The sequence below is a fragment of the Monodelphis domestica genome, chromosome 4 (assembly GCF_027887165.1).
Source record: "Monodelphis domestica isolate mMonDom1 chromosome 4, mMonDom1.pri, whole genome shotgun sequence".
Taxonomy (NCBI): Eukaryota; Metazoa; Chordata; class Mammalia; order Didelphimorphia; family Didelphidae; genus Monodelphis; species Monodelphis domestica.
This window is the reverse complement of record NC_077230.1, coordinates 3,226,138-3,236,089: the sequence shown is the minus strand read 5'-3', so window position 1 is coordinate 3,236,089 and position 9,952 is coordinate 3,226,138. Positions and strand designations below refer to the sequence as shown.

The following is a 9,952-nucleotide window of genomic DNA, read 5'->3' as shown; positions in this document are numbered from 1 at the left end:
AATAGGAATACAGTTAGTAGTGAGGCTTTGAAATGTTGTTGTTCAGTCATTTCAGTCATGTTGGACTTTTCATGAACTTCTTTGGGGTTTTCTTGGCAGATATACTGGAATAGTTTACTATTTCCTTTGCCAACTCATTTTGCAGATGAGGAAACTGAAGCAACAGGGTAAGTCACTGAAGTATCCGGTTAATCCATCCCAAGGATGAAACAATGATCAACAATGTAACACACAGGAGGGAGTTTATTAAACAAACTGCAGTTTGGGCTCAGCACTAAAAGTGGCTGGAGCCCCAAGTCTGGGACTTGCAGGCTTTTTATCCTGGAGTGGTAAGGAGAGTGCACAGGAATTCCTGGGGTGGGGGGAGTGAACAGGAACTTGACTGGAACTTCTGGGGCTGGGGTCCTGGCATATGTCAGGACGTGATGACTTGCCTGCAGGGTTTCTATGGGTAGGAGGTCAGGGAAGGGAGAAAATAGGTTCCAGGGCTGGTCCTTCATCACCTACCCAGGATCACATAGCTAGTAAGTATCTGAGGTGGAAGCTTTAGAATACCTAATCATTATTTTTAGATCTAAGGGTAGGAAAGGCAACCACATGTGCCTAGGGAACAACATGGGTTGATAGCTGGGAATCAGAGCTCAATGAAGGATAATTGAAAATATTTGTGTAAACATACATCTTAATTGTATCTGCTCTCCATTGTATGAATTATTTTGCGATTAAATCAAACCACATTTGTTGCAAGAGATTCAAGGTTTCTGGTATGCATTCTCAGAAAGGGTATAATAACTATGGGCAGCTCTGCACCTTATTCATGGTGCCCACTTGTCTTGTCTTGGTTTTTCTAATCCTAAACAGTGACAAAATTAAATATAGGGCCCTTTGGCCTGGCAATTGTTTGAGGATGGGGATTGCATTTTTCTATGTTGGTTATAGATCTCAGTGGCACCTGGAGATTGTAATGCTTTCATTTTGCAGTCCTAAATAGGGCGCCAGTTTTAGTTGAAATCTTTAAAATAGAAGTAAAACTAGGTAATGCCAGTATACATCAGAAACAGACAACTTTTTTTGTTTATTTCAGTTAGACAAAATGCAGTTTCTCATTAAACTAAAAAACAAACAAAAAGGAAAAACAAATTAACACTCCCCTCCCCACCCTTCACAGACAAAGACTCATTCTAATTAACGGTAACAACAACAACAACAACAAAAAGCTCAATTGAGGACCCATTTTCTAATTGGAAAAAAAAGTGTGCAAACATGATTAAAGACTTTTCCTTCCCCTAAAAGCAAAGTCCCTTAAAATTCACAAATAAGGTGATCACCCCCTCTATTTTTCTTTAATCTTGTGTGATTGACTTCCAGTCAGAATGTTTTGTTTGTCTTCCATGCACTTTGTAGAAAAATCAGTAAAAATTCAACAGCCTGTGAAGATCAGAAAATCAGATTTCTTTTACCCAAAAACATCAGGTGCCCAGTCAGATGAAGCTCACACTCAGAGAGAAAAAAAGCAGGGGAGTCTTTGAAGTATCTGTGGTTTCTTTTTTTTTTTTTAAACCTTTTTTTTAAAATATTTTGACAATTTTCTTTAATTATAAATATCAGAATCCAGTTTTTTAAAAAAGTAGCTTTAATTGAATTTGTTTTTAATTCTATTTACAGCCACTGTCCAGCTATACTCTGCTCGTTATACCAAGGTGTAAGATTTGGCATAGGGATTGTTGCCTTTCAAGTGGCCTCGAGAGTCCAACAGTGATTCTTGAGAGCTGCTTATTTTAGCTGCCTGTCCCAGCTCTGCTCCTTCTCTCTGAGGTAATGGGGCCACAGCACCAGGTTGCCACGGCTGTACTTCTCTTGTGGATGGTGTCTCCATTGGAATGGGCTCCAGGACTGTGGAGCATTTCAAGGTTCGACTTTTCTGAGGTTCCAAACAAGCCTGTCCCAAGTTCTGGTCTCTGCTGATGCTCGGGCCCCCTCGATTCAACAAAAAATCCATTCGAAGATAAGGAGGCAAATGAATGAGGTCACCTGAGAGCAAAAACAGAATAGACAAGACATTAGCTCACAGCATAGTGACAGTTCTCAGAGGGACCTCACAAGCTTGCGTGTGTCAACACGAAGTCTAGAAACTCCAGACTTGTGGCCGAGCAGGACCTGGTGAACCCCAAGTTTTAGGACTAGCTTATAGGTTGGAGACCCCAAAGCGTGTACTGGCTCCTTGTACTATGGCATTTGAAGAGCCTGACTGGACCAGGGTGTCTGGGTTGGTGAGAATGAAGGGAAGGGAAGGGAAACATCTTTTCTAGCGAAAGAAGAAATTTAATTAGCTTCCAATCATTTTAAAACCAATATATTAACTTGTAACTGTCATTCATATAAAATATATCCCCAGTTAGCTGATTGAATAGCTACGTATTGGATAATCATAAGACTAGATAGAAAAAGATACAATGTGGTGGGTCAAAAAATCAGATACAAAAGTAATAGAAATAACATTAAAAGCCTCTGCAAGGGCAAAAATGCCTATACGCTTCCCCTTACCTTGTCAGATGCTCTGGAGGTTGTGGCATAAGGAAATTGATGCTAGGCATGCAGTTTTATGACCAAAACACTCAAGAAAGGGGGGGCGGTAAAGGAGAGGGCTCCTTGTTCAAGAACTCCTCTTCAGAAGCCTTGATCATCACCCTTGTTGGTCAGGAAACTCTAGTCATAACATTTTGGATGAACAGTGTTGAATTTCTACTTATGCTTATGAAATCAGTGTGACCTAGACTTAGGGTCGCAGACCACCCTGGGCATGTCTATAGACCCTGGCTTTTGTGACCTGGAGCTCTCATGATAAAGTCAGCTTTGCTTAGGTCTTTGCCCAGTTCCTTTTCTTTTAATAGGATGTTCTTAAAAACAACATTATATCTGCCTTCAAGAAACTTGGAACGTAGGTACTATAGTATTATTATCATGATAATTTACTATATGAAACCATATTACAATCTGATACAGTTTCTTGGGTTGGATCTGTGATTTCATTGGTGGAGGCAATTTTTGGCCTATAAACTCCCTCTGGTGACACATTCCAGAAATTCCTCTGATAATGGTAAGCTTAGAGACTTTCAGAGTTACAGATGTAAAATATATGATTTTGAATACATCAAATTAAAAACTTAAGTGACTTGCCTATATAGAGTTTATAACAGGAGCAAGAACTGAATGCAGGTTATCTGACTAAAAATCTGCCCCTCTATTCACTATTCAAAGATGCCTATAGACCTACTTTATGACCCTTCCAGGAAAATGAAAGGGAATGTGTAGTTTTATGGCCCTTTGAGCCTAGTTCTAAATTGTTCTTCAGAATAGTTGGATCAGTTTACAGTTCCAACAATGGTACATCAGCACATCTATATTTCTACAACTCTTCCAGTACTTATAATTTTCTTTTTATGTTATTTAATCAGTCTGATAGATTTGAAGTATTTTAATTTGCATTTCTCTAATTAGTAATGATTTAGAACACTTTTTCATGTGAATGTTGGTAGTTTTTATTTCTTCTTTTGAAAACTGTTTATACCCTTTGATCATTTATCAATTGAGGAATGGCTTTTATTTTTATATATCTGGATGAGTTCTTTATGTATTTGAGGAATGAGGTTTTATCGGAAAAATTTGCTATAAATTTTTTTCCTTTAGCCTCCTGCTTTCATTATAATTTTGTCTATATTGGTTTTGTCAGTGACTTCTCTACTAGCAGCAATGCAATGATCCAGAACAAATTGGAGGGACTTATAAGAAGGGATGCTAACAAAGAAAGAACTGTGGGAGTAGAAACACAGAAGAAAAACAACTGCTTGATCACATGGGTCGATGGGGATATGACTAGCGATGTAGACTCTAAATGATCATCCTAATGCAAACATCAACAACATAGAAATGGGTTCTGATCAAGGAGACATGTAATACCCAATGAAATTGCAAGTCAGCTGCGGGAAGGGTGGGTGGAGGGGTGGAAGGGAAATGATGTGATTCTTGTAACCAAGGAATAATGTTCTAAATTGACTAAATAAAATTTTAAAAATGTTCTAGTTTAGTATTAATTAGAGAAATACAAATTAAAACAACTCTAAGGTATCACCTAACACCTCTCAGACTGGCTAATATGATGAAAAAGGAAAATGATGAATGTTGAGATGTTAGTGGAGCTATGAACTGATATAACCATTCTAGAGAACAATTGGAACCATGCCCAAAGGGCCTCAAGTTGTGCATATTTTTGGTCCAGTGAATACCACCTCTAGTTCTGTATCCCAAAGTGATCAAAGATAGGGGGAAAGGAAGTCCTTCTACAAAAAATATTTATAGCAGCTCTTTTTGTGGTGGCAAAATTTGTAAACTGAAGGAATGCCCTTGAATTGGGGAGTGGTTAAACATGTTGGGGTATATGATTATAATGGAATACTTTTCTACTGAAAAAAAAACAAACAAACAAGATCATCACAAAAACCCCGACAGATATTTATATGAAATAATACAGCGAAGTGAGAAGAACTAGGAGAATTATGTTCATAGTAACAGTAATAAAATAAGATAATCAACTCTGAATGACTCATTTATTGTCAGCAATGAAAAGATCGCAGGTAATACCAAGGGACTCATGACAAAAAAAATTATATACTGCTATGGAAGAAAGTGTTTAAATCTAAATGCAGATCGAAGCATGCCATTCTTCACTTTATTTCTTCAATGAATTTTTCAGTGTAATACATGTCTCCTTTCACAACATAAAAAAACATGGAAGTATGTATTCTATAATAATCCATAGATAGACTATATCATATAACCTGCTCTCTTGGAGAAGGGGGTAGGAGGAAAGGAGAGAACATGGATTGCAAATGTGAAAATTCTGCTGGCATAGTCTGAAAAAAAACTTATAAAAATCAGCTGTAGAAGGAAATGTCAAGAAAATCTTAAACAGGTCAAAAGACATGACCGAACAAGGTATGAACAGCACAATAACAATCTTCTTGCAATCCTCTCCATTTCTTGCTTGGTCATAAATCCTTGAGAGAGGTTCTTTGATAAGAATTGACAGATTTTTTGGAACTCTTCAAATTTCCCTGGAAAATTCTGCCTACATCTCTAAAATAATACTCAGAGCACATATATGTTCTTGAGAATAGAGAGTTTAAGGAACATAAATTTGGAAGAGAGATGAAAATTCATTTAATCAAAATTCCTCATTAATGAAACCATTAAGTAACTCGACCAAGATCATACATCTAGTAAGTAGTAGACTTGAAAGACTTGAATTTAAGACTTATCTAATGCTGTTTCCACCTCATCTTGTCACATGATGGAAACATCTTAGCATTAAGAAAATCCTTATCATATTATTTGTGTGTATCACATAGTAAAGCCATATAAAAATGTCAGGACTAGGACATGCATAGTAGACAGTCATATATAGAAAAGCACACAGATGAATAAATTCACAGATTTTGAATTCTTTAGTATTCTGCTCTTTAGGTCATGGGATTCAAAGTCTTTAGTAGATAGCAATATGTAAGGATTGTAATTTAAAAACTTCATGTAAGATCAACAAATTTCTTACTTTGACTTTGTTGTAAATAATATCTTCCTTATTTGGTTTTCTAGCAACCTCTGTAATTTAAAAGGAAGCACAGTAATTTAGTCATGAAGCACAGAAAACCAAAAAGGTCCCCTGGGCTGATCAAGTCAAATATATGGACTGTAAAGTCCAATTATGAAGAATACTCATATTAGAAAACAATAGATCCTTACTCATTGCGTATTGATTCTTTTATAAGTTTTAATATTTATTAGAATTATTTTTAACATCTTCATACTAAGAATTTTCTCCCTTTGCTTTCTAGGCAGCCATTTCATCTAACAAATAGTATTTTTTTAAAGATAGAAAGAAAAAAAGAGGAAAAATTCAGTGCAACTGAACAATACATTAAAAAAGTTTAAAAATGTGCAACATGGAATATATGTGGACTTTCTACTTCCATAAAAAAGTAGGGTGGAGATGTCCTCCGACATCTCATCACTCAAACCATGCTTAATCTTTCTAATTTTTCTATATTCACTTTTGATTTTTTGTGTAAGATTTCTCTTTCAATTTATCTTATTGTAGTTGTGTATATATTTTCCCTCAACTCTGCTTTACTTTATATTAGCTTTTCTTAAAGTGAAGATACAACATTTATTAACCATCCTAAGTGTGGGGGGCAGAGTGCCCACTCTGCCAAACATTCTGCCCCTGGGAGGGGGAGATTTCTGTAAGTGAGCCAGGGGATACTGAGTGGGAGCAGGACAGAGAAAGCCTCCTTATCAGTTTAGTTCCAGGGTAGATTGTATGCAAGAATCTCCTGACTTAACCATTTTACTGTAGAGGACCCTGACTGAGGATAAAGAATTACTGATTGTGCTAGAATTGTTCATTAAGAGGCCCTGATGTATGTAGAGCTACTCTGTTCATCATTATCACCTCACATTGGAAGAATAAATATATGATTATACTGTGGGTAACATTATGATTCCAAGGCTCTTGGTGATGCTCTGAGTTGGTATAAACAATATGCATTGAAACACCCACTATGAACTTCAAAGACATGGTGCTACCTGTCACATGTACCAGATTGTGAGACTGAGACTACGTTTTTCTGAGGGGTAAGGAAAGGTTTACGACTTCTGACTTTTATATTGTTCCACATTATTTCTGTTTGTTTGTTTTTATTTGATTTTCCCCTTAGGATTGCCTAAGAATTACATGATTATTCTGTAAAAGACCTGATATTTGGTCCTTCCAAAGGAAGAAGACCTAGAATTTTTGACTTTTGTTCTCCAACATTTTTGTTTTGTTTTTGTTTGTTTTCCTCTTTCCCCCTCCATAGGGAAAAAAAAGATAAAAGGAATTCTCCATGACAGGAGAACTATCTACTCATTCAAATAGTAACAGATAATTAAGAAGGTTATTAGAACTTTGCAACAAGCTGGTATTTTGTGATAGGACTGGCATATTCATCATGATGCTTCCTTGATTCCCTTGGCATAGCTTTTATTGCCCTCTGGGTGGTTTCCTAATTCAATCTTACTGGCTCTAGTTCCCATTTTGAAGCTTCTTGGGCTAGGGACATAAAAAAGGCCCCAGCTGCATATAGTCATAACCTTTTAGACTTTGTGATTTCTTGAGTAAGTGACTAACAAGTCACTATTATTTGATAACTAGATGCATTGGGAGGGGGTGCATCCAGAGAAGCTAAGTGAAATATTATAACTATGTTAGGACAAAGGCAAAAAACTCTTTTGTTAAATGTTCATTGATCTTGCAAGCTGCTTATTTTGTCCCAGCACTATATTTAAACTAAGAGGATGCTGATTTTGGAGTTGTACTTATTCCAATAAGAGTTCTAAAGGCAAGAAGCCTTGTCTTGTTCCTTTATAGCCTTCCAGGTAAGAGAATGATTCTAGATCCTAACATACATTTCAATTCTTACCTCTGTGGATAATCAGGACAGGCACAAATTCAAGACAATCATAATATTATATTGCTTGGTCATTTAATTTCATAAGGTCTTCTTAACTTTTCTTAAATTTCTTTTTTCATTGTTGAACTAGAAACACAAATATATTTTCAGCTTTGTTTTCTTTTTGTGGAATGATACAAAGTTTACTGTACTGCTAAAAATCAGTCTTTTATTTTCACTGAGAGTTGTGTTCAGTTTTGTTGGTTAAGGAATTTAGATTTCCTCTGTTTTTCAGAATATCCTATTTTATCTTGTGGGCACAAAAAAAAATTTTGGAATTTCTCCTGTTAAATTATTGGTGAATTTTTTTTCAATTTCCATTTTACCCATTAGTTCTAGAATACCAGGGCAGTTTTTCTTGTTAATTTCTTGAAAGAAGATGGCTAGGCTCTTTTTTGGTCATGTATTTCAAGTAGTCCAATAATTCTGAAATTTTATCTCCTTGATCTATTTTCCAGGTCAATTGTTTTTTCAAAAAAGATGTTTCACATTTTCTTCTACTTTTTCATTCTTTTGATTTTGCTTAAATGTTTCTTCATGCCTCATGGAGTCATTAACTTCTTTTTTTCCAATTCAAATTTTTAAGAAATTATTTTCTTTTGCAAATTTTTGTGTATCATTTCTCATTTGGTCATTTCTACTTTTGAGGAGTTATTTTCTTCATTGAATTTGTGTATATTTCTTTCAATGTGGCTAATTCTGCATTTTAAGAAGTTCTTCCCGTCAGTGAATTTTTGTATATCTTTTCCCATTGAGCCAATTCTACTTTGTCAGAATTTCTCATTTGGAAGGGTTGTGGAAAAATGAGGACACAAAGCCTAAATTATCTATTTTTAGAGCTGTGAACTGACCCAAATATCTTTGGGGGCAATTTGGAAATATACCCAGAGGGTAATAAAACTCTGTATAACTTTAGAGCCAGCAATACCAATCCTGGGTCTGTTTTCCAAGAAGACCAGAAAAAAAGGAAAAGAACCTATATGTTCCAAAATATTTATGGAAACTCTCTTTATGGTAGCAAGGGTCTAAAAATTAAAGAAATGCCTATCAATTGCGGAATGATTAAATGAATTGCAGTATATGATTTTGATATAATACTACTGCACCATAAGAAACAATAAGCAAGTTATTAAAAAAACTTGGAAAGAACAACCTGGGATAATGAATAGAGTGATAATAATAATAATAATAATAATAAATAACAATAATAATAATAAATGAGTAGAACCAAAAAAATGTTTTACAAATCTACAGATTTAATAATTGAAGAATAACTTGTGACTGTTACCTCCAGAAGTAAACTGAAAAATGAAAACATGAAAGACATAATTTATATATACATATATACATACATCTATATCATCTATCTATCTATCTATCTATCTATCTATCTATCTATCTGTCTGTCTGTCTGTCTGTCTGTCTGTCTGTCTGTCTGTCTATCTATCTATCTATCTATCTATCTATCTATCTATCTATCTATTTGTTTGTCTGTCTGTCTGTCTTCTATGCCTTCAACAATGTGGGGAGGAGAAAAGAGGCCTTAGAAATGTGTAAATACATTTTATTAAAAAAAAAAAGAATTCTTCAGTGGATTTTTATACCTCTTATACCATTTGGCCTATTCTCTTCCTAAGGTGCTATTTTCTTCAGTATTATTTTGTACCTTCTTTACCAAACTGTTTACTACCCCCTGCCATTTTATTTTACAAAAACTCTAATTTTCTTTCCCAATTTTACCTTACTTCTCTAATTTGATTTATAAACTCTCTTTTGAGCTCTTCTAGGAATTCTTTTTGGACCTGAGACAAATTCACTTTTTCTTTAATATTTGGATATAGCTGTTTTGACTTTATCTTTTGGGTTTGCATTTTGATCCTTTCTGTCACCAAAGTAACTTTTTATGTTATGTTTATTTTTTAATTTTGCTCATTTTCTCACCTATTTCTTGATTTTTGACTTTATTTTCAAACTAGGCTCTGTTTCCAGGATGGAGGAGGCACTGCCCCAAATTTTAAAGTTTTTTTGTGCAGCTGTTTTCTACCTCTGGGAATCTGTAAATTTTCATTTCTTTCAAGGTGGTATGATCCAAGTGTTCCCTGCTGTCTTGGCCTTATCTCTGGTCTGTGAAGGACCTCAAGCATGCTTTTCTACCCTGGAAGTATGACTAAGATCACTTCTCCCTACAAGCTCTAATGTGCTAGTGCTGTTTCCTATCCTGAGACTGCAAACTAGGACTTCAATGCATATTCATTTATGGACAGTGCAACAGAGTCCTGCAAATAGTATCAGCAAAGGGACCCTTGTACTCTTTTTCTATCTATCATTTGACCCCTTACCATGTATAGGTTAAGAACTCCCAAAGCTGTCCCCAACAGCTATTGCCGGCTTGCTAGGGATTTATATGC

General features: G+C 35.4%; 1 protein-coding gene across 4 annotated transcripts in view; it reads right to left on the bottom strand.

Annotated features, from left to right (window-relative positions):
• Nucleotides 1-1,047: 1,047 nt before the first annotated feature.
• Nucleotides 1,048-9,952, bottom strand: part of DSCAM (DS cell adhesion molecule) — an 829,709-nt gene continuing 820,804 nt past the window's right edge. For all 4 annotated transcript variants that reach the window (XM_056825955.1, XM_056825956.1, XM_007493072.2 and 1 more), the window contains one exon: nt 1,048-2,031. In XM_056825955.1, coding sequence (XP_056681933.1) covers nt 1,691-2,031 — 341 coding nt within the window. In that variant the 3' untranslated portion in view covers nt 1,048-1,690. The remainder of the gene's footprint in view (nt 2,032-9,952) is intronic.